General features: G+C 45.2%; 2 protein-coding genes and 1 pseudogene across 2 annotated transcripts; 1 reads left to right on the top strand and 2 right to left on the bottom strand.

The window, feature by feature from the left end:
- Positions 1-1147: 1147 nt before the first annotated feature.
- On the bottom strand, positions 1148-3027 carry LOC121853805 (leucine-rich repeat extensin-like protein 3). The gene is made up of 2 exons (XM_042348178.1): positions 2984-3027; positions 1148-2552 (listed from the first exon to the last, which is right to left on the bottom strand). The coding sequence occupies exons 1-2, from the start codon at positions 2999-3001 to the stop codon at positions 1452-1454; spliced, it is 1119 nt and encodes a 372-aa protein (XP_042204112.1). The 5' UTR covers positions 3002-3027; the 3' UTR covers positions 1148-1451.
- A 12476-nt stretch (positions 3028-15503) lies between these two features.
- Positions 15504-17040, top strand: LOC121853837 (annotated as a pseudogene).
- A 5204-nt stretch (positions 17041-22244) lies between these two features.
- On the bottom strand, positions 22245-23878 carry LOC121853875 (LIM domain-binding protein 3-like). Its single transcript, XM_042348252.1, has 2 exons — positions 23848-23878; positions 22245-23359 (listed from the first exon to the last, which is right to left on the bottom strand). The coding sequence occupies exons 1-2, from the start codon at positions 23863-23865 to the stop codon at positions 22481-22483; spliced, it is 897 nt and encodes a 298-aa protein (XP_042204186.1). The 5' UTR covers positions 23866-23878; the 3' UTR covers positions 22245-22480.
- Positions 23879-25279: the final 1401 nt, after the last annotated feature.

Below are 25279 nucleotides of genomic sequence, written 5' to 3'. Positions count from 1 at the left end.
GACCACACCTCCTGTGTACACCGTCACGCCTCCTGTGGTGCTGTGTACTCCCTTTGGCACAGTAAAACTCACGATCTTTGTCCTTCATGTTTGTAGACGCAAAGATTAGTGGGTTTTGAGAAGTTCCAGAGACGAGTAAAATTCATGAGTATGATCTTTGGCGGTATATAAGAGCACCCTCGTAATACAAACCAAAATGAATAATATTGCTAACCTGACCTTCCTTTAATCTAATTTAAGAATCGTTTGGTTATGACGGTACACGAAATCATAAATGAGGAGGCAAATTTTACCTCTCTGTTAAGTAACTCTTATCAAATTATAGCAATAAAAAAGAGGTTATCTGTATTTGGGAATAACATCAATAAGTTTTAAAGCTTTATATCAGGCAAGGGCAACCCGCGGCCCAAACCATGTATTTGTGCGGCCCGCCGAGTGATTGAGAAATTCTATTTAATGTGGCCCGCGGTTCAGGTAGATGTAACCAGCTAATGGTGAGTAAAGCACCTAAGAGTAAGTAACTTCGACAATGTATATTACCCATATATTCACCAAGTCATTCACCCATGAGTATGAATCAATTGGTGAGTTGACATTTCCTCTGGGGAGCAGGCGAGGTCAAGCTTGGTCAGCGCAGCTCAGCAACAACAACCTGACGCGTTTCCTTTAAGACTCGCCTGACAACGGGAAAGAGCACAAGTTCCGAGTCTTCCAGCATCACTGTATAAGACGCCAGTGAGTGACGTCAACAATAACGCAGAGATGACTGTAGTACGATGAAGTAATGAGGAAAATTGAGCCGCAAGATCCTTCCAAGTTAGCAGTGGCCCGGGCGAGACCACACAGCCATGGACGAACTTTGATCTATGTTGTGGGTCGTAAGATTATGAACTTGTTTGTTCACAATATTTTACATGAAATTTAAGAGATAACCGAGACGAACTCTATTGTCTGTACCTTAATGAGAAATGAGACTTCCTTTAATACGTTGGGTTTACATGGGTAAGTTTCTTGGGTTTTGAGATGATAATGAAAGAAAGTGAAAGTCGGGAAGTTTACAAGCAACTGGGGGCAGTTCTTGGGACCACGTCTCCAAATCTGTGAAGGAGACTTTGTTGGAACTCAGGTTTCTGATAGCAAACAAGTATTCAAAAGTCAGGAGTGTATATTTAGAGAAGTACAAACACAAAAATGAACAGAAATATAGAAACTTATTCTAAATGAAAATAGATAGTATCAGTCTACATTACATTATATTGCACTGAGATTTCTTGTATATGAATAAACTCAACTAAATACAAACGGCATGATATCACAGACAGATGACTAGAGAACTGCTTTCTTTACGTACCATTAACTACAGTCATATGAATAATGTCACCTTCGTTTATTTTCAGATATAGTATACTCGTTTGATAAAACTGAGGATGCAGAGAAGAGTTTCGTCGGCCTTAGTGGTCGATGGTGTAGGCACCCAGCAGACAGGCACAGCTGGCGGGCAGCTTGAAGGTCTCGATGGCGAAGGGGAAGTACTGATCATAGGAGTCGTAGACGAGGAAGCGGTGGTAGATGGACTTCTGCAGGCACTTGGACTCGTAACATACAGGCACTTTGGGACAGTCGTCACCGGCAGTGAGACACTCCTCTACGCGGGTGGTCTGAGTGAAGGTCTTGTAGTGGACGTTAATGTTGTTGACGATGACGCGCCACTTGCCGTCGGTGTTCTGGGCACGGAGGGGACGGATGTAGGAGGTCTCTGAGGGGCAGAGGTAAGTCTCCTCTTCCAGGGTGTTGGGACGCTCTACAGAGAGTTCCGCGTCAAGTTCGGCCACGTCGGCGTACAGGGAGTTGAACTTGTCCAAGTGGTACTGGATGGCGTGCTTGATCTCGTACTCTGGGTACGCCTCGTCCTCGAGGCACCAGGTAGAGTTGGTCAGGTCAGCACAGGCGGGCACGGCAGGCTCGGGGTGCTTGTAGGACGGGGCGGGGTGGTAGGATGGGGCGGGGTTGTAGGACGGGGCTGGGCGGTAGACGGGCTTAGGATGGTAGGCTGGGCGTGGCTGATAGTAGGGCTGAGGGTGATAGATAGAGGCCTTAGTAGTGGGAGGGGAAGCATATGTTGTGGGTTCCTGGCTGGTGGTAGGAGCATATGTGGATGGTGCAGGAGTGATGGGTGGAGGGTAGGTGGCAGGGGCAGGATTGGTGGGTAGAGGGTAGGTGGCAGGGGCAGGAGTGGTGGGTGGAGGGTAGGTTGCACGGGCAGGAGTGATCGGGGGTGGATAGATGGGAGTGTCAGGAGTGGTGGGGGTAGGGTAGGTCAGTGCTGGTGGAGTGTAAGCTATGCGGGAGGGGGTGGGGGCAGCGGTGGTGTACCTCGTGGGTGGAGGGGTGGGGTAAGCAGGGGCAAGTGCTGGATATTGTCGGGTAGGTGGTGGGCGGTGGGGCGCGGCATCAGGACTGACCTCGTAGGTGATGGGAGCTCTGTCGCCGAGCCTGATGGACACGTGACTGACTGAGCTGGCACACGTGGCGCCAACCAGAGCCACTAAAGTCTAAAAAAAAAAAAAATATTACTGGTTCCATGACCAAGATAAGATGTACTGTACTCATATCTTACAGCGTAAATAAACTTGTATATATGTGTATGATTATTTTCTACATTATATTGTCATTTCTGATCTACTATACATCAGAGGCTACTGTATTATGGTAATTAAATGTGATTAACATGACACTTACTGTTTACTGATTTCGCTGCATATTGTTTCTAATTTACATTGCTTTTTGGGATAGTCTCAGAAATATGCTCCCAGAATAAAAATAACTAATAATAGTGTTTGAGTGTGTCACCGCTTTACAATATTAAAAAGAACCAACGTTAATACTCAAACATTTCGTTATGAGAAATTAATTCCGTCCTCTATACTATGTCGTATAGGAGAATATATAAGGGATATTACCTGGGTGTTAGAATATATCTTACCAGGACACAGAGAGCCATGAGAGCGACCTTCTCTGTGCGAGGGAGAGATGAGAACTGAGGAGTAGCCTGCGAGCATCCCGGTATATATAGAGCGAGGTTAGGTCCGCCCCGCTTAGGTGAGAGGTACAGGAGGTCAGGTCATCGCCGGGTCTGCCTATTGTCCATCGTCTCTTGGTAATCATACACGGACAGAAACCCCCAAAGAACAAAATACCATCGGATAAGAAAACTACACTGGAATAAACCCTTTAAAACAAAATTCCCCCAGAAAACTGCAATGAACAAAATCCCACACTTAATATAATAAAGTGAACAAAATCTTACCCACCTAATTTTCTAAAAGTCCTTGTCAGCTTAAGTCACCTTAGGGGAGCTTATAACAGTAACTTATCGAACAATTCCCGGTTCTATAACACTCCTTGAGCGTCGTGATGTATTTCTTTATTTTATTGAGTCTACTCTATGTACTCGTATTTCCAGGATATTGTTAGTTACACAGCCTCCATGATCAACATATGATAAACAATTTGCACATGAAGTTCCCTCTTTTTTTGTACCTTCAGTTTAGTTTAATAACGTGAACGAAATTACTACTTCAAGAACAATATAAATCAGTTTGTTGACTTTTCTGAGTCACTGGTATACATTTTGTTTGTTTTTGTTTAACGGAGGGTAAAAAAGTAGTGTTATATCTGGTGAGAGGAAGATGGCAGGCAGTGGGTGGTGCTATGACGTCTTCAATACCGCACACTGCTCTTTGCCTCCAGACCCTTGCAAATGAATAACAATTATTTGGCCATTGAAAAGTGTACACACACACACACACACACACACAAGACATCAAGCACTCGAGAGACAACCCTGACTTAACAGCTAGCTATAACAGCCCAGTAAACACTGTTGTTTAGTTAAGGGTCGACTTCCCCTTCCCTCCCTGGCCGTGTACAGTAATAGTGGGGGACCTCGACCCATCCTGCCTTAAGACCACCGACCCTTACTTCACACTAGGTTTTTCCTCCTCCTCCTCCTCCTCCTCCCCCTCTTCCTTCATTTGATTTTCCTATCTAATCCGGCTTTTTCTTTCACCGGTCTCTCCATATTCCTTATTTATCTGATCCTGTCTTCTTATCCGGCTTTGACCCAATTCGTCTCGCAATGACTAATCCGGCTTTCCTTCTTCTCTTCTTCATCGCACCGCTGTTCCATCATCTTAATCTGATCTTTCTTTCATTCCTACTCAAAGCATTCTTCCCCCTTCTCTTTGTATAATTCTTCCTTCATATCCGGTCTCTTCTCTCCCATTTTTATCTGTTTCTTGTCTTATTTCTATTCCTTTATGTGTTATTTTCCTCCCTGCTTCTTACTTCGACTTCTATACCTTTCTATAATTCTAAACCTCTCTTTTTATCTTTATTTTACTTGCATTTATTCATCTATTCTCGCTTTTTATTCAGTCTTTACTCCTCCTTGCCCATCACCCATTCCTCCGTTTCTAATATCGTTCCCAGTAATGTATATATATCTACCCATCTACCCTTATACTTTCCCTCCTCCTCCACGCATCACCGGGTCTCTACTGCTATGACTTGCACCATCGTTCGTCAACAGTGAATCCGCCTTGGGGTGTATACAATCCATATAGACTTTCCATATACCTCTACTGGGATGATATATGGTTAGTCAGGTAAAATTAAAAAGGGATTTTAATTTAATACTGTAGCTGTAGCGGTTTAAGATACTAATTATATTGCCCTGTTAAAAATCTTACTACTCTGAACACAAGGAAAATCAAATAATTTTCCGTTATAAAAAAAGAAGTCATTATAATAAAATTTAATCCCAAACGTTAATCTTACAGAGGAAAACTTACTGTAGTTGAGAGAGGAAGAGAGAAAGACAGAGAGGAAAGAAGAAACAGAGAAGACAGGAGGGAAGAGCGAAAGAGAAATTTTTTAATATAATAATAAGGGATAAAACTTCTTACATTAGCGTCTCTTACCAAAATAACAAGAGAGAGATAGAGTTGATCCTTATACACAATAAATACAGATGATATACGCCTCAGTTTGTTGATGCCGCCTACTATATCAAGGTTAGGTTAGTGAAATTTCGCTTTCTGGTTATTTTCCAAACAACCACATCGAGTTGTGGTTGTTTTTCGATCTTTGAGACATATAGCAGTAGCAGTAGCCAAATAGGTAATTACAACAGCAGTTTCGACAACGATTTTATAATTATAAACTCTTGGAACGATCTGACACAGTGTCGTGACGGCACCGAATGTGACCTCATTCAAGACCAGACTTGACCAACACTGGTGCAGGTACAGGATACAGATGCATTCTGTAGCCAGTACATGCCCAGTACTTGTCAACGGTACGTAAGAGACGTGACCGACCATCCAAGAGGCTAACGAGCCGATCAATGGCGAAGAGGATGCAAGTAAAAAAAAAAGGAAAAGTAATAAACACAGAGGGTGGGGGAGGGGGGGGGGGACGCAGGGAGACACCTTGGGGTAACAACAACAGGTCGTGAGGGACACCCGACACATGAGGGAGTGGCTGACAAGAGCTAATCCTCCACCGCTCTACTTCTGCCCACGACTGTTTAGTGCCTTACGCAACCACAACAGTGTCCTCGGCGAAGACCTCTCTTGTAGAAAGGAGAGAGGGAGAGGAGAGAGGGGGAGAAATGAGAAATATTGAGAGAACAGAGGAAGAGAGGAATGAGAGAGAGAGGAAGGAGGCATTTATGAGGAGGGAAGAGGGGTGATAGATAGAAGGGGAGACGAGTAATAAAAAGAAGAAAAGAGAGAATGAAACAGAGAAGAGACAAAAATGAGAATGAAAAGAGAAATTAAGGAAATAGGGCAGGGAGATGAAAGGGAGGTGGGAGAAGGGGGCGAGGCATCTTCCCTGAGGCGTCGTGATGCAGCAGTAGTGAGGGTGGGAGGACAAGGTGTGGGTGGGAGAAGGAGGAGATGGTGAGGGTGGTAGGTCGAGGTGAGGGTGGGAGGAGGAAGATGGGTGTGGGAGGAGGAAGGGGTGAGAGGACGAGGTGAAGAAGGGAGAGAGTAAAAGGATGAAGGCATGGGAATAATCTATTGGGGAAGGGTAGAGGAGTGTGTGGTGTGAAGGGGTGGAGGAGAGTGGGTAGAAGGTGGAGGTTTGGAATGAGGGCGGAAGAGTGTAATGGGTGGCTTAGAAGAGAATGGGGTCGGAAGCTTTGGGAAGGTGGAGACGTGGGTGGGAAGAGAGTGGAAGTTAGGTTAGGTTAGGTTAGTGGTATACAAGGGAGAAGGAGCATGAAGTGGATGGAAAGAGAGTGAAAGCTGGAGGTATGTGAGGAGTGTGAAGTAGGTGGAAAGGGAGTAGAAATATGAAGTATGCGTTTGCGGAGTTGCGTGAGAGTATACAGTAGTTAGGGGGAGTGTGGAGGAGTCACGAGGAATAAAGGAAAAAAATGGTAGTGTGTGTGGGAGAGGAGAGATTAAAGATAATGAATGGATAAGGAGAGAAATACGAAGACAAAAACTCGCTTATAGAAAGAGACACATCGGCAGACTTGAAGAGCTCTTTGCTAACAATAAAAAGAGACTAAACATCTAAACATTCAATCTTTTTCACATTAAATCTTCCTGGTGTCAGTTTTAGTGTTTATATATAAGGCAAACTGTACTACAAGCTTTGTCAATAAATTTGTTAAACTAAAAAAAATATACATATGAGAGAGAGAGAGAGAGAGAGAGAGAGAGAGAGAGAGAGAGAGAGAGAGAGAGAGAGAGAGAGAGAGAGAGTATTTCTCCATGGTCAACAAAAGGAGTTGGGGCGGCAGGGCAGGAGGTGTGGCTGGGGGCAGAGCAAGAGGAGTAAAACCTTCTCGTTCCACTACCTCTGTGTGGCCACTGTTCAGAGCGACAGAATACTCTACCCTCTGTTAGGACTACGAGTGTCAGGTGAATAGCTATAGGTAAGTAAATATTTCACATAGGGGAAGAGCGGCGCGGCCTTATTAAGGGAACAAGAGACAGATAAAGAAGACCAAGAAACCCCCAACCACAGGGCAGGTATAAGAGGTTCTTGTGACGAGTGAAGGAGATGAATAGTAGCGGTCGTATATTGTGTGGTCGTCAGGTATGGGTGAGAGGGTGAGTACAAGCTTAAAACTTTTTTCCTTTGTCTCGTCATTTGGGTGATGTTGAATCTAAATGGAGCTCTCTCTCTCTCTCTCTCCATCTGTTCATCCGTCCATCCACCTACCTACCTACCTACCTATCTACCTGCCTCTAAATATGAAAAAAAAAATGTCCTAAATGTTCCAGACGGTATAAGAAGGAAGAGCGTGTGTCACCAGCCACAAGATCAACACACACTCCCGGCTCCTCCTTCACTACCCTCCCTCCCTCCCGGCTCCTCCTTCACAACCCTTCCTCCCTCCCGGCTCCTCAACATTCCTCCTCCTCCCTCCCGGTCCTCCTTCACTACTCCCTCCCGGCTCCTACCTTCCTCCTCCCCTCCTCCTCCTCACACTCCTCCTTCCTCCTCCTCCTTCACTCCCTCCCTTCCGGCCCTCCTTCCTTCACTACACTCCTTCCGGCTCCTCCTTCACTGCACTCCTCCTCCCTTCCGGCTCCTCCTCACACCCTCCTTCCGGCTCCTCCTTCACTACCCTCCCTTCCGGCTCCTCCTTCACTCACTCCTCCTTCCGGCTCCTCCTTCACTACTCCTCCGGCCTCCTCCACTCCTCCGGCTCCTCCTTCACTACCCTCCTCCTTCCTCCTCACTCACCTCCTCCCCTCCTCCTCCTCCTCCTCACTCCCTTCCGGCTCCTCCTCACTACCCTCCCTTCCGGCTCCTCCTTCACTACTCCTCCGGCTCCTCCTTCACTACTCCTCCCCTCCCTGGCTCCTCCTTCACTACCCTCCCTTCCGGCCTCCTCCTTCACTCCTCCTCCTCCCGGCTCCCTTCCCTTCCTCCCTCCTCCCGGCTCCTCCTTCACCACTCCTCCCTCCTCCTCCTCACCACCCTCCCGTTGCTCACCACACCCTCCGGCTCCTCCTTCACTACCCTCCCTTCCGGCTCCTCCTTCACTCACCCCTCCTCCCGGCTCCTCCTTCACTACCCCTCCTTCACCACCCTCCTCCTGGCTCCTCCTCCACTACACTCTTCCGGCTTCCTTCACACCTCCTTCCGGCTCCTCCTCACCACCTCTTCCGCCTCCTTCACCACCCTCCTCGGCCTCCTTCCTCCCTCACCGCCGGCTCCTCCTTCACTACCCTCCTCCCGGCTCCTCCTTCCCACCTCCTCCCGGCTCCTCCTTCACTACCCTCCTCCCGGCTTCCTCCTTCACCACACTCCTTCCGGCTCTCCTTCACTACCCTCCTCCCGGTTCTCCTTCACTACCCTCCTCCCGGCTCCTCCTTCACTACCCTCCCTCCCGGCTCCTCCTTCACTCCTCCCTCCCGGCCCTCCTTCACTACCTCCCTCCCGGCTTGTTCACCATAGCAGAACATTACCATCCAGCTATATGGAGTGCTGTATACATTTTAATAGTTCAGGAGGAGGCAAAAAAATATAAAAATACTAGGACGTTCATTACCGGGATGACTTGTCTCGCTACCGGTAACCTTGACCTGGTAGGATGAGCAGACAAAAAAACGGTTGACGAAGGGAGACTCATCCAGTTCCCAGCCAGTCAACAGGTTGTGATTAACCAGATTATTTGAGGCAACATGACGGAGGAAACTGCACACACACACACACACACACACACACACACACACACTACTAGCAAGTTGTAAAAAAGTTTACCTTGTACAGAATACCATGAAATCGATAACTAATAACGTTACATCCAGCGAATCTCTCAATATCATCAACCCCAGAACGTGCTAGAGGCTTTAGGTGTGCTTCCTGGGACGGTATTAAATCCGACTTACAGAAACCTTAAGGGAATATCGACAGAATCTTGATATTACGAGTTTATGCATTTATGATTCATTGTACTTACCGGTGAATTAACAGCGGGGCTTTATTGTTAAACGAACTATATTTATGATGTACAGTATTTACCGACTGGTATGTTGGGTGAAGTGACGTCGAGTGAAGAGGAGCAGTAGTGGTGAGGAGTGAAGAGGAGGGGTAGGGGAGAAGAGTGAAGAGGAGGAGAAAGGGGGAGAGTGAAGAGGATGAGTAGTGGAGAAGAGTGAAGAGGAGAGTAGGGTGAGGAGGAAGAGGAGGAGAGGGTGAGGGAGGAAGAGGAGGAGTAGGTGAGGGAGTGAAGAGGAGGAGTAGTGGTGAGGAGGAAGAGGAGGAGTAGGTGGGTGAGAGGAAGAGAGGAGAGGTGGTGAGGAGGAAGAGGAGGAGTAGGTGGTGGAGGAGAGAAGAGGAGGAGTAGTGGTGAGGAGGAGGAAGAGGAGGAGTAGGGTGAGGAGTGAAGAGGAGCAGTAGGGTGGAGAGGGGAAGAGGAGGGGTAGGTAGAGGAGGAAGAGGAGGAGAGTAGGGAGGAGGAAGAGGAGGAGTAGTGGTGAGGAGGAAGAGGAGGAGTAGGGGAGGAGGAAGAGGAGGGGTGGTGGAGAAGAGGAAGAGGAGGAGTAGGTGGGTGAGGAGGAAGAGGGAGGGGTAGGGAGAAGAGGAAGAGGAGGAGTAGGGGAGAGGAAGAGGAGGAGAGTGGTGGGAGGAGGAAGAGGAGGAGAAGGGTGAGGGGAGGAAGAGAGGGGTAGGGAGAAGAGGAAGAGGAGGAGAGAGGAGGGAGGAAGAGGAGGAGTAGGGTGAGGAGGAAGAGGAGGAGTAGTGGTGAGGAGGAAGAGGAGGTAGTGGGAGAAGAGTAAGAGGAGGAGTAGGGTGGAGGAGTGAAGAGGAGGAGTAGGGGAGAGGAAGAGGAGGGAGTAGTGGGTGGGGAGGAGGAAGAGGAGGGGAGGTGGGGAGGAGGAAGAGGAGGAGTAGTGGGAGAGGAGTAAGAGAGGAGTAGTGGTGAGGAGGGAAGAGGAGGAGGTGGGTGAGGAGGAAGAGAAGAGAAAGGGGAGGAGGGAAGAGGAGGGGTAGTGGTGGAGTGAAGAGGAGGAGTAGGGGTGAGGGGAGGAAGAGGGGAGGAGTAGGTGGGAGAAGAGGGAGGAGGAGTAGTGGTGGAGAGGAAGAGAGAGTAGGTGAGGAGGAAGAAGAGAGGAGGAGGAGTAGTGGGAGAGGAGGAAGAGGGGGAGTAGGGGTGGAGGTGTGAAGAGGAGGAGAGGAGGAGGAAGAGGAGAGTAGGGTGAGGAGGAAGAGGAGGAGTAGGTGAGGAGGAAGAGGAGGAGAGGGAGGGAGGAAGAGGAGGAGTAGTGGGAGGAATGAAGAGGAGGAGTAGGGAGAGGAGGAAGAGGAGGAGAGGTGGTGAGGAGGAAGAGGAGGGAGTAGAGGTAGTGAGGAGGTGAAGAGGAGGAGTAGGGAGGAGGAAGAGGAGGAGAGGGAGGGAGGAAGAGGAGGAGTAGGTAGAGAGTGAAGAGGAGGAGTAGTGGTGAGGAGTGAAGATGAGGAGTAGGGAGAGGAGAAGAGGAGGAGTAGGGAGAGGGAGGAAGAGGAGGAGTAGGTGGTGGTGGGAGGAGGAAGAGGAGGAGTGGTGGGTGAGGAGGAAGAGGAGGAGTAGGGAGGGAGAAGAGGAGGGGAGGTGGGAGAGGAGGAAGAGGAGGGGTAGTGGTGGAGGAGGGAGGAGGAGTAGGGTGGGAGGAGGAGGAAGAGGGAGGAGAAAGGGGAGGGAGGAAGAGGAGGAGTAGGTGGGAGGGGAGGAAGAGGAGGAGTAGGGTGGGGAGAGGAAGAGGAGGAGTAGGGAGAGGAGGAAGAGGAGGAGTAGGAGGAGGAGGAAGAGGAGGAGTAGTGGAGGGAGGAAGAGGAGGAGTAGTGGATGAGGAGGAAGAGGAGGAGTAGGGGAGGGAGGAAGAGAGGAGTAGTGGAGGGAGGAAGAGGAGGAGAGTAGGGTGGAGGAGGGAAGAGGAGGAGAGTGGGTGAGGAGTGAAGAGGAGGAGTAGGGAGAGGGAGGAAGAGGGAGGAGCAGGGAGAGAGTGGAGAGGAGGAGTAGGGGAAGAGGAGGAAGAGGAGGGAGGGGAGGAGGAAGAGGAGGAGGGGGTGGGGAGGAGGAAGAGGAGGAGAGGGGAGAGGAGTGAAGAGGAGGAGTAGTGGTGGAGAGGAGGAAGAGGAGGAGTAGGGAGAGGAGTGAAGAGGAGGAGGGAGAGGAGGAAGAGGAGGAGCAGGGAGGAGGAGGAAGAGGAGGAGTAGGGTGGTTAGGGAGGAAGAGGAGGAGTGGTGGGTGGGAGGAGTGAAGAGGAGGAGTAGGGGAGGAGAAGAGGAGGGAGGGAGGAAGAGGAGGGAGTAGGGAGAGGAGGAAGAGGAGGAGTAGTGGTGGGTGGAGGAATGAAGAGAGGGGGTAGGGAGAGGAGGAAGAGGAGGAGTAGTGGGAGAGGAGGAAGTGAGTATTGAAGAGGAGGAAGTGAGTACTGAAGAGAAAACAGAGAATATTGAAGAGGAGAAGGAGAGAAGTGAAGAGGAGATAGAGAATATTGAAGCGAGATAGAGAATATTGAAGGAGATAGAGAATATTGAAGAGGAGATAGAGAATATTGAAGCGGAGATAGAGAATATTGAAGAGAGAGAGAATATTGAAGGGAGATAGAGAATATTGAAGGGGATAGAGAATATTGAAGGAGATAGAGAATATTGAAGAGAGAGAGAATATGAAAGGGGATAGAGAATATTGAAGGGAGATAGAGAATATTGAAGGGGAGAGAATATTGAAGGAGATAGAGAATATTGAAGAGGAGATAGAGAATATTGAAGGAGATAGAGAATATTGAAAAGGAGATATAGAATATGAAGGAGATAGAGAATATTGAAGGATAGAGAATATTGAAGGAGATAGAGAATATTGAAGAGGAGATAGAGAATATTGAAGCGAGATAGAGAATATTGAAGCGGAGATAGAGAATATTGAAGGAGAAGAGAATATTGAAGGGGATAGAGAATATTGAAGCGAGATAGAGAACATTGAAGTGGAGATAGAGAATATTGAAGCTAAGAGAGATATTAAAGGAGATAGAGAATATTGAAGAGGAGAGAGAGAATATTGAAGTGGATAGAGAATATTGTGAAAAGAGATAGAATATTGAAGAGAGAGAGAGAATATTGAAGCGGAGATAGAGAATATTAAAGGAGATAGGAGAATATTGAAGCGGAGATAGAGAATATTGAAGAGGAGAGAGAATATTAAAGGGGATAGAGAATATTAGAAGCGAGATAGAGAATATTGACAGGAGATAGAGAATATTGAAGAGAGAGAGAGAATATTAAAGGAGAGAGAATATTGTAGCGGAGATAGAGAATATTGAAGAGGAGAGAGAGAATATTGAAGTGAGAAGAGAATATTGAAAAGAGAGAGAAATATGAAGGAGATAGAGAATATTGCAGCGGAGATAGAGAATATGTGGAAGGTGAGATAGAGAATATTAGAAAGGAGATAGAGAATATTGTGAGATAGAGAGAATATTAGGAGAGAGAGAATATTGAAGCGAGATAGAGAATATTGAAGAGAGAGAGAGAATATTGAAGGAGATAGAGAATATTGTAGCGGAGATAGAGAATATTGAAGAGGAGAGAGAGAATATTAGAGAGATAGAGAATATTGAAGGGGATAGAGAACATTGAAGGAGATAGAGAATATGAAGAGGAGAGAGATTATTAAAGCGAGATAAAGAATATTGTAGCGGAGATAGAGAATATTGAATGGAGATAGAATATTGAAAGGAGAGAGAGAATATTAGAGGAGATAGAGAATATTGTAGTGAAGATAGAGAATATTAAAGCGAGATAGAGAATATTGAAAGTGAGATAGAGAATATTGAAGAGAGAGAGAATATTGTAAGTGAGATAGAGAATATTGAAGGGATAGAGAGAACATTGAGCGAGATAGAGAATATTGAAGAGGAGAGAGAATATTGAAGCGGAGATAGAGAATATTAGCGGGAGATAGAGAATATTGAAGCGGAGATAGAGAATATTGAAGAAGAGAGAGAGAATATTGTAGGGAGATAGAGAATATTGAAGCGGAGATAGAGAATATTGTAGCGAGATAGAGAATATTGTAGCGAGATAGAGAATATTGAAGCATAGGAGAACATTAGATAGAGAATATTGAAGCGAGATAGAGAATATTGAAGCGGGATAGAGAATATTGAAGGGATAGAGAATATTGAAGGGGATAGAGAATATTGAAGAGGAGATAGAGAATATTAGAAGGAGATAGAGAATATTGTAGCGGAGATAGAAGAATGAAGAGAGAGAGAGAATATTGAAGCGGAGATAGAGAATATTGAAGGGGATAGAGAACATTGAAGTGAGATAGAGAATATTGAAGAGGAGAGAGAGAATATTGAAGCGGAGATAGAGAATATTAGAAGGAGAGAAGAGAGAGAGAGAATATTGAAGGAGATAGAGAATATTGTAGTGAGGATAGAGAATATTGAAGGAGATAGAGAATATTGAAGGAGATAGAGAATATTGAAGAGAAATAGAGAATATTGAAGCGGAGATAGAGAATATTGAAGGAGATAGAGAATATTGAAGGGGATAGAGAATATTGAAGGGAGATAGAGAATATTGAAGAGGAGAGATAGAGAATATTGTGCGAGATAGAGAATAGTAGCGGAGATAGAGAATATTGAAGAGGAGAGAGAGAATATTGCAGAGATAGAGAATATTGAAGCGGAGATAGAGAATATTGAAGGGGATAGAGAACATTGAAGGAGAAGAATATTGAAGAGGAGATAGAGAATATTGAAGAGGAGAGAGAGAATATTGAAGGAGATAGAGAATATTGAAGGGAGATAGAGAATATTGAAGGGAGATAGAGAATATTGAAGAGGAGAGAAGAAGAAGAAGGAGATAGAGAATATTGAAGAGAGATAGAGAATATTGAAGAGGAGAGAGAGAATATTGAAGGAGATAGAGAATATTGAAGGAGATAGAGAATATTGAAGAGGAGAGAGAGAATATTGAAGCGGAGATAGAGAATATTGTAGCAGATAGAGAATGGGAGAAGAGAGTATTGAAGGAGATAGAGAATATTGAAGAGGAGATAGAATATTGTAGCGGAGATAGAGAATATTGAAGAGGAAATAGAGAATATTGAAGGGAGATAGAGAATATTGAAGCGGAGATAGAGAATATTGAAGAGGAGAGAGAGAATATTGAAGGGAGATAGAGAATATTGTAGCGGAGATAGAGAATATTGAAGGGAGATAGAGAATATTGAAGAGGAGAGAGAGAATAGAAGTGAGGAAGAGAATATTGAAGCGAGATAGAGAATATTGAAGCGGAGATAGAGAATATTGAAGAGTAGAGAGAATATTGAAGCGGAGATAGAGAATATTGTAGCGGAGATAGAGAATATTGAAGCGGAGATAGAGAATATTGTAGCGGAGATAGAGAATATTGAAGCGGAGATAGAGAATATTGTAGCGGAGATAGAGAATATTGAAGCGGAGATAGAGAATATTGTAGAAGAGAAAGAAAGTAATACAAGAAGAGTCACAATATTGAGGCGAGAAAGACTTGTTGCTCTAATATTTCCAACTAAAAGATTATATAAATTTCTTAGTCTTGTCTTCCGCGAATAAATTTATTACATACACTAAGTACGTTCTGGTGACTGACTCAGCAAACAGTGGAGTATTTGTCGAGGAACTTCACCGTGAGAGGTATTATTACTTCTTCCATCATCAGCCTGTTCTCTTAAGCATTATATAAATCCATTCATTAAGTGTTCCATTTACTAAACAAGTATAATAGGTATCACTATACTCATCCATGTAAGTAGTAGTAGAGAGAGAGAGAGAGAGAGAGAGAGAGAGAGAGAGAGAGAGAGAGAGAGAGAGAGAGAGTGTTTCCATCACCTAGGGAGCGCCACCTTATAAGTAAAGTAATAGGATATGCCACACGAGCGTTGTACTGGCTGGACAGGGCGTGGCTTTGGCTTAATGAGATGACCTGTCCTGACATACCATGGGGCCACGCCAGCCTGGGAGAAGGGCCAAGACGCCGTCCTCCCACATACCTGGGCGTGGTGGACATCCATGTGGACCATACACAACTCGAGTCGCTTACCTACTAATAGACTCTGGACCTGTTCTACTGCTCTAATATGTATCTGGACCTACCTGATGTGTGTACGAGCGTGCGTACCTTGCCCTACTGCAGTTCCCAGATGGGTGCGGTCATGCCCTGCCCTCTCCACCCACATGAAGTAACTACCGTCACCACACTCAGGAAACGCACTCCAGAACAAATTAAGTGTCTTAAGAAAAAAACAGTATCTGTATACACCAACAACACCAGAAGCACCAGACGAGGCACACAGTCGTGTAAGGACAAGAGCCGAAGATGTGTCCGCCTTTCATCACCGATGACATACAGTAAGTACCATCAGATAGGCTTTAGGTGTCGTCTCAAGGCTACAGATGAGAGGTCACAGGACACACACACACGGGTATATAGCCATGATGGCACGAGTAGAGCCACATTACACGACCACAGCTGGAACAGTAATGTCTCTCGGGGCTTTGGTGAGTGTTGTGTGTGTTCACTTAGTTGAGAACACTTGTGAGACAACATTAGTGATCACAGACGAGTAAGAACAACAGCTCAGCTTTACCAATAAAGATAATTAGGGTTTATGAGGATATTAACGATAAAAATGTCAAAAGATGTAAATCGTCTGAGTAAAAATTTAAGAGGATTGATAAAAAATATTTACGCTGTACATATGTATTTTTCCTTATACAACGAAAATTAAATATCTGATTTTGTTTTATCGATTAACGCAATCATTTTTTTTTACATTTTACGGTATTCGTTAGTTGTGATGTAAATTGATATTGCATGCTGTTATTACGACTACTGATATTATAATGCTTAGATTCTTAGTAGAAATTAAGGAATGCAGAATGTTCCATACTGTTTTTCACAGACTGTGTTGTTTGTGGTGGGGGTCGCAGTCGCCGATTCCTCCAGCCATGTTAAGGTCAACCTGGGCAATGGAGGGAATATTGAGTACAGCAATGGTCACCTCCTACCATCCAGCCCCATCTTACCATCCCAAGCCTGTCTACTACCCCGCCCCATCCTACAACCCCGCCCCATCCAACCACCCCGCCCCGTCCTACAAGTACCCCGAGCCTGCCGTGCCCGCCTGTGCTGACCTGACCAACTCTACCTGGTGCCTCGAGGACGAGGAGTACCCAGAGTACGAGATCAAGCACGCCATCCAGTACCACTTGGACAAGTTCAACTCTCTGTACGCCGACGTGGCCGAACTTGACGCGGAACTCTCTGTAGAGCGTCCCAACACCCTGGAAGAGGAGACTTACCTCCGCCCCTCAGAGACCTCCTACATCCGCCCCCTCCGTGCCCAGAACACCGACAGCAAGTGGCGCGTCATCGTCAACAACATTAATGTCCACTACAAGACCTTCACTCAGACCACCCGCATAGAGGAGTGTCTCACTGCCGGTGAAGACTGTCCCAAAGTGCCTGTATGTTACGAGTCCAAGTGCCTGCAGAAGTCCATCTACCACCGCTTCCTCGTCTACGACCCCTATGATCAGTACTTCCCCTTTCGCCATCGAGACCTTCAAGCTGCCCGCCAGCTGTGCCTGTCTGCTGGGCGCCTACACCATCGACCACTAAGAAGTATGTAACGAATAAATGACAGGAAGTAATTGACGATAACATTTACTTTGTATTTATAGTTGTACTTATGTATTTATAGCTTGTGTTTTGTACAGTCGGGGTCAAAAGTTTGCTCCCTCCCAAAATGAAGCAGCATCGATCCCAAATGAGATAAGGCAGAACACCTGCACCAGAAAACAGTCAGGGTAAGTAAAGTTTGGAGACTAATTCCCGTGATTCAGTTTCACCACGGAGAGCGAACTTTTGTCCGAGACTGTGAATAATGACTTTGTGATGCTCGTTAGTCCCTGTGTGTGTAGCATGGCGGCGGCTCGTGAAGAAAGCAGTTCTGTAGTCAATCATCCAACAACTCTTGCATTTGCACTTATTCCTAACAAGATTAATGATTAAATAAACTGAAACACAAAATGTTTATCAATAATCTACTAATGAGGCACCTTTCAATATTTCCTTTGTATTCTTTGTATGAAAGATATGTAAGTACGTAACTGGGGAACAAGTGTACCGGCTGCTGACCTACTTTTCATGGTTTTGTAAACATGTACGTTAAGCCTGTTTCCAAATGCTGACAGACGCTGAACAGTGCGAGGTGGAGCTACATTAAGAAGTTCACGATGAGTTCTTCTCCTTTAGGTTCCCATGAGGATTCCTGGAAGAGACAATATTGTTCTTAATGAGTCTTATGAAGTTTGGCACGAACCGTGCTGTATCTTGCTGCAGCTCTCTCAAGGCTTCACTGTTATTTACTGAAATAATACCTGGGATACTCGGCATTGTCCGGATTTGTTTTTGACTTAGTTAAACAGTATGGTTGTAGCCACATTACCCCGGCAACAGTCCATGGTTCACCCAGGAGTTGTCACGAACGGTTTCAATATGATGACGATGATCTTCATGGGAAGAACAGCCATTATAATCTATGTCCGCTCATAGCCAAATTAAGTGCACGTGCAAAAAGTTACCATTCCAGATTTCAGCTCTGTGATTAAACAATGTGGTCGCACATAACAAATAGACAAGAAAAATAGATTTGTTTTTAATGAGAGGGCTACACTACACCCTCCAAGGTGGGGGTCGGCTACTGTCAACAAATTCCCCCAAATTCCTCTTTACTGACACTTCTGGGATGCGCACACACACACACACACACACACACACACTAGCAAAAAGTACCCGGTTTCGGTCGTGTGAGGTACACACTGTATGTATAACTCTGACTGTCACGGTTTGCCGTCCCTGACACGTGTAAACTACCTCAGGTAATCGCCGTGGTGATACGTTAGTCGGGAAGATTTTTCAATTTTGCCCGGACTACCCGGGGGTCCGTAATACCAAGGTACACAACCTTGGGGACCATGTACAATGTGTGTAAAGTTTCAGAACTCTAACTGCATCCGTTCTGGAGGTATGGCTGGGAGAGACAGAAAAAAACACATATAAACATAAGTGCCATGTTTATATCTGAGATCATTGTCCTCTTCTATTTTGGCATCATTTACATGACAGTAGATGGCAACACACTCTTAGAGCAGGTCATCTTCATCGTTGTTACCAACTGTCACGCAGGGTACACAGGATGACGTCAGCTTACCGGCGTGTGTTTGCTGACCACACCTGAGTGAGCAACCACCGTGAGTTCAGTGTTTGCTTCAGCCTGAGTGGCCACTTGCCTGCTCCTCTTGCACACAGGATCCGTCAACATCATCACAGACAAGTATGAGAAAAAACTGCGTGTGCTAAATGCCGCCTATTTGGCTACAGCGTTACCTTAAAACCATTATATCAAAGTCTTTACATCTCTCTATACTCGGCGAATGTTAGATCTACCATAAACCCAACAGTTACCGTAAGATCACACCATAACACTGGACATGAAAGTCAAATAAGAGATATTCAATGCCAAAATGTAAACGTGAACAGACAGGGAGTTAGTATAAAGACAAATAGCTTTGATAAAAACAGGACTAGGTGGGACTAATAAAGTAAGGAGCAACTTCGTACTTGAATTAATTATGTTTGTTTCTTGTTACGTCACTCGTAGCTTAATATTTTATACGCTAACCCGACGGCCTGATGGAGTGTGTGTGTTAAGTGTTAAGTGAAAAGTAAGGAGATGGTAGAGGAGGAACTGCTCTTACTACCCTCCTCCTCCAGACCTCCACTATACGAGTACACAAGAACAATACAAAGGGTTTCCTCCTGTTTAAAGACGCTGCATCTACCGACCCTCTTATGTAACACTGATAGAATGAAATGATTCAGTATCTTATGACAATGTCTTTTACCAGTCATAGAGCCACCAAAAAAAGAATACTCTAGGACATATCTCGCCATCAGAACAGCTCAGATGATAACCCCGGGAGCGTCTGATGGGCATTGTTATTGTTGTTATTTTAGATTGTTGCTGGAATTTTAGTGGAAAACATTTTGAGAGTTTGTGACTTTGTTTAAGTTACACCATTCATCGTCCCTCGTGAGTGTGTAGTTCTGAGTGACGTCATCTGTTGGACTGTATGAAGGGTATTCTGAGTGACGAAATCTGTTGGACTGTATGGAGGGTATTCTGAGTGACGACATCCGTTGGACTGTATGAAGGGTATTCTGAGTGACGACATCCGTTGGACTGGATTATAACACATCTGGAGTCACCTTGATGCCTCTGACGTACACTCATAGAATTAAAGAATCTTACATGGTTAAAAAGACGTCTCCTGTGTGTGTGTGTGTGTGTGTGTGTGTGTGAGTGTGAATGTGTTTGAGTGTGTGTGAGTGTGTTTGAGTGTGTGTGTGTGTGTGTGCTTTGTTGTTGTATTTTTCTAAACCAAACCTGACCTAGTTTCCTTCATCCATCTTGTTAATGATCAGAACAACTAACAACCTAAGGGAGAAGAGAGCAAAAATTTCCCAACGGTATAACCACTAGACCTACAGCAAGTTTGTGGCCTGTCATTCTCTCTTCACTGTACAAAATGAAGCCACTGGACTTTGTAATGTACACCGAACACAACAGACACCATCCCCAATGAAACTTCTACACATATTTAACCTTGTACAACCACCAATTATACCTACAATGAAAAATATATGGCCGTAAACATAATCACAAAGAATGTAAAGGAACTTGTGAAGCATCAAGTACATGAGGCTATTACAGTGAAGTGTATATTCATCCCCTGCTGGAGGTATGTGAAGGGCGGACCGTCGCTCGTGATCTGAGGCCCAGCACCGTGAAATGAGGCGAGGTGGATCCCTCCCCAACCACCCCCCCGCTTTCTTGACCCAGCCCAGCCAGGCCAAGAAGTGATTTAAATTCTTTCCACCCCTCCACTTACACCTTCACCCGCCCTATCACCTCACCCAACAATACACCCCCTCCACCTACAAACCTTCACTCGCAACCTCATCTCATCCAACGCCTCCACCTACACACCTTCAGCCGCACCCACACCTCACCCGTTCATCCTCTCATCTAACCATACACCTACACACCTTCACCCGTCCTCTCACCTCACCCGTCCATCCTCTCATCCAACCATATACCCCTCCACCTACACACCTTCACCCGTCCTCTCACCTCACCCGCCCATCCTCTCATCCAACAATACACCTACACATCTTCACCCGCCCTATCACCTCACCCAACAATACACCCCTCCACCTACACACCTTCACCCGCCCCCTCATCTCACCCACCCATCCTCTCCTTCAGCGACCCTTTCACCTGTCCACTCATCCACCATCGTTAGCTCATGCAGATATCAGTTCTCCCAAAGCCATCATACTAATCCAGCGAGACGGCCATTCAAGCCTCCACTCTCTAGATCACACACACACACACACACACACACACACACACACACACAAAGCGTCCCTGTTTGCAATGAAAATGAGAGAGAGAGAGAGAGAGAGAGAGAGAGAGAGAGAGAGAGAGAGAGATTCACACGTAGCTCGTTAAACAGATGACTTGTTCAACATACTGAGAGGAGAGACTCAGGGTCACTTTAAACAGGGGTGAAGGGAAGTGTTCCACAGCAGGTGTCGGATACAATGACCACCCTTACCTTACTGCACTCTACTTTGTCGAGAGAGAGAGAGAGAGAGAGAGACGCTGATTTCTGTGTACTAACAATTTTCTCATAAAACCCAGGGATAGATTTTTTTGTTGCTATAACTTTGACAGAAATTTCGTTCATACATTGTCAACTCTTTCTGTTTCATTTAAGGCGTCGTTCACTACCAAATGCCGTAACTATACTTAAACTTTATCATCAGATTACCAAGTAGTGTCTGACTAGTATTATACAGCAGGTGTCTATAGCCCATCACTGAGAATCATGGAACACTCACACACACTGTTCCTAACCAGCGTCATGGAAACACGGTTCATTACATCATAGGTCAGTTTCGCTCGTCTCTCTATAAACATCCTTACCGCAGTATCTTCAGTAACAGCAAATGGCACCTGTTATTTTGCTTTTATCTAAATTTTCAGTCATATCACCTGAACGACACAACCGTCATCCCCAGTGTTTTCACTTGTACCAGAAAGACAATCTAAAGTGCGTGTCTGACTTATCATATATATTTGTTCATTCAATTTAAATGAAATGTGAAAGTGGGACGGTTCCATCGGCATGACCGACCATTAAGGACAATGAATGCAGCACACTGGGCACTTTCTTCCAAACATGTTTGGCAAACACGGTCCACCGGCCAGCAAAACAGAAACTTTTGCGTCACACTGGGATGTTTTGTTGGCGCATCTACTCAACACAACGAAAACAACAACAAAGCGCCTAGACAAGGTTCGCCATGGATCCCGCTACTACAGTTGATAATTTGCAGGATTGTGCTATATTTTTTTCAACTGGCGAAGCAAGTGTGGCGTCTGCAAAAGCTAAAGAAAAGACAGTGGGTGTATCGTGAAGTTTCTTTAAAAGTGGCGGCGGCTGGCTGGTCAAAGAAGATCCTGAATAATGACTTAATAATGCTAAAGAAGGTTTACAGTGACGAATAAATAGATGTATGTCACCGTGTATATGTTATATTTTAAATTATTATTGTTTCATCATTTATTTAAATTTTTACTTGACATTATATGAAGCTCATTTGAACACTAATCCGACCAGCAAAGATCCCCGCCAACCCGTTGTCCATTTCTCGCAACAGCAGAAATCTTGCTGCTTGCTGGGCCCTCAGGCCAGCGGCCAGCAAATTGGGCAACATATTGGAGAAAAGTGCCCAGCGTGCCGCTACCTTAAGCCTTTGGTACGTAAGAAGGCAGCGTGGCCGACGCCAATCAACTTTAAAAGTTAGTTACCCATTTACTACCTGGCAGACTGGAAGTCCCCGGAATCGAACCAGCAACTCGAAGGAAAGGAGGCTAACGCTGTATCCACTAGGCCGCTGCACCCCAAGCATTAAGAATAAATCATTTATTTCCCATCCACTTGCTCCCCTCCCCTCCATGGTCCACTAATAAAATGTAAGTATGTCTTGTTACATTTCAGAGTAATTAGATACATGTGGATGGTGTGAGGTAAAACAAGCTGTCAAATGCATATATAAATTTATTATATTTTATAAAAAACTATGAGTGCAGATGCGAGAGATGTTGGATGACTAGAGAACTGCTTTCTTCACGAACCGCCGACATGCTGCACACACAGGGACAAATGAGTATCACAGAACACGAGTTATGATATGAATTTTTCCATGTATAAAACAGTCACATTCGTTATTTACTAAGATTAAATACGGATAATATATCTCTCGTATTTTAAAACATTTAGTGGTCGATAGTGTAGGCGCCCAGTAGACAGGCACAGCTGGCGGGCAGCTTGAAAGATTCAATGGCGAAGGGGAAGTACTGATCATAGTAGTCGTAGACGAGGAAGCGGTGGTAGATGGACTTCTGCAGGCACTTGGACTCGTAACATACAGGCACTTTGGGACAGTCTTCACCAGCAGTGAGACACTCCTCTACGCGGGTGGTCTGAGTGAAGGTCTTGTAGTGGACATTAATGTTGTTGACGATGACGCGCCACTTGCCGTCGGTGTTCTGGGCACGGAGGGGGCGGATGTAGGAGGTCTCTGAGGGACAGAGGTAAGTCTCCTCTTCCAGGGTGTTGGGACGCTCTACAGAGAGTTCCGTGTCAAGTTCGGCCACGTCGGCGTACAGGGAGTTGAACTTGTCCAAGTGGTACTGGATGGCGTGCTTGATCTCGTACTCTGGATACTCCTCGTCCTCGAGGCACCAGGTAGAGTTGGTCAGGTCAGCACAGGCGGGCACGGCAGGCTCGGGGTGCTTGTAGGACGGGGCGGGGTGGTAGGATGGGGAGGGGTGGTAGGATGGGGCGGGGCGGTAGGATGGGGCAGGGCGATATGTTGGGGCGGGGTTGTAGACTGGCTTTGGGCGATAGGTTGGGGCAGGTGTATAAGACGGGGCAGGCGTATAAGACGGGGCAGGTGTGTAAGACGGGGCTGGTGTGTATGATGGGGCTGGCGTAGGTTTGTATGAAGGAGCGGGTGTTGTTGGGTGGTAGGAAGCAGCAGGTTGAGACGTCCCATGGCCGTTGCTGTACTGGATGCTGCCACCATTCCCCAGACTGATTCTCACGTGGCTGGATGATGAAGCAGCAGCTGCCGCCACCACCGACAGCAGGATCTGTACACATATGAAGATCGATTTACTCGAGTTTTGGATTATGTATTGTGAGGGTTTTTTCTTCATTGTAAGATTAGGTGGGTAACGGTGATTTGGGCAAATCAAATTAGAGAAGGCAAAAATATTTATATATAAAAATTGGAAGGCAGAAAATAAGAAGAAAGAGTGCGAGATAAATGAGGTAATTTTGTTTTTTATGTCTGACCAATGATGAGGCTAAACTATTTTTTAAAAAGCTATTCTTTTTGTTTAGATATACCATTCTCAAATTAAAGGATCAATAATAAATAATAAGATACGATTCTATGGAAAAATTCATATTTTATCTCGGATGCTAAATTAGCAAGAACTTTTAAATCCCCCAAAATGATGACATTTCACCGAAAATACTTCATTTAAGCAATAATTATTATTCAGGCAGCGAGATTCCAAACTTTGCTTTCTGTTTTGATTAAGTTTCCTGCGACCAACAGGGGTGAATTAATTACCAGTGCCTTGAGATTCATGTTCCTTCGAGAGTTCAGAGAAAGAACTGTAAGGATCCTGGTCGACTCCATGGCTTATATACCGCTGTCCTTCACCATCTCTTCTTGGGCAACCCTGAGCGCCCTCCGACTGGGCTACCGCGTGACCCGACTCGCCACCCGTGTTGTCGACAAGATGTTTCTCTTCATCAGTTAGTTTACAGCTGACAGATACCAAAAATATTAACGCAGAAGAGATTATAGCAGTCCTTTTCTTATATGGATGATTCAAATCATATTATTAGATAGCATATTTGTTAGCGTTATAATTCATAAGAAACTTTACTTTCAGGACCAAGGCCTCGCTCTTAGTGGAGAAGGTAGAGATGACCACACCCAACACCCATTGGGCATTCTTGGGTGTTATTCTGTTAGTATATCCGGACTGGTGGAGAATTGACTCGGGGGAAACTACAATATCTTGTCGTTTCTGTGTCCAGCAGCTAAAGTATGCTTCGCGTGTAAGAATCTTTGATAATAATGTCAGAGTGACAATTGGATAAGGAGAAAGCTGTTACTGTACACAGAATCCATATAATTATATAAGATAAAACTCAAACCTTAAACAATAGCATTTGTTATGAACGGATAACATTTTCAATAACAGTTTTATTGAACAAAATATTAATAATTGTTTCAACACATAACTAAATAGAGAACGAGAATTAACAAAGGGTCTACACAGTCACTCTCAGCAGCGCTAACCATCATCCTGTTGTATGAACGCCACATATTATGTTCCTTAATGATCTATACGTTTACCGCTGTAGTAGTTCGCCTTCACCTCTTTCATACCAGATTCTGTTGTCAATTTTAGTTGTTAGCACCTTTCTCTCTTTATCTTTCCCTCCAACACTCGTAGTTTTTTCCCTCTCCCTAAATCCGCCCCAAAATTGTTTAGACACAATCGACAGCGCTCGGCAAATTTTTTTTATTGACACTACCCACACCGCGTACAACAAAGCCCAGCTGGAGGAACACCACTCTTTGGTTTGTACGGTCAGCCAGCCATACCTGCTGTTCAAATACCTCACACCTGCTGCCGCTGCTTCTTCAGGAGACTGGATATGGTGCCAGGTACTGATGAACGCCTATGTCTAATCTGTTCAATTGTAATATAATGAGGATGACTACTTATTCATCTTGAAGACACTAGTTCAATGTCAGCTGAATGACCTTTGATCTTGCGATATTTAATTGATTAAGCATATTTAGAGTGAGTTTCAGAATCTGTACCTTGGGTGACATGATGCTGATATGAATGGAAAGTATATGTTAAAGGGTAATAACAAAAGTTGCAGTGAAACTTTTACGTGCACTTCAGTGAAGGAAAAAACTTTTGACACTGACCCTGAATTTTGAATGATTATGATTAAATGCAGTAAATATTTGTACA

This window comes from Homarus americanus, unplaced genomic scaffold (genome assembly GCF_018991925.1).
Source record: "Homarus americanus isolate GMGI-L3 unplaced genomic scaffold, GMGI_Hamer_2.0 scaffold18703, whole genome shotgun sequence".
Classification (NCBI taxonomy): domain Eukaryota; kingdom Metazoa; phylum Arthropoda; class Malacostraca; order Decapoda; family Nephropidae; genus Homarus; species Homarus americanus.
The sequence above is the reverse complement of the archived record's forward strand: the minus strand, read 5'-3'. Positions and strand labels throughout refer to the sequence as shown.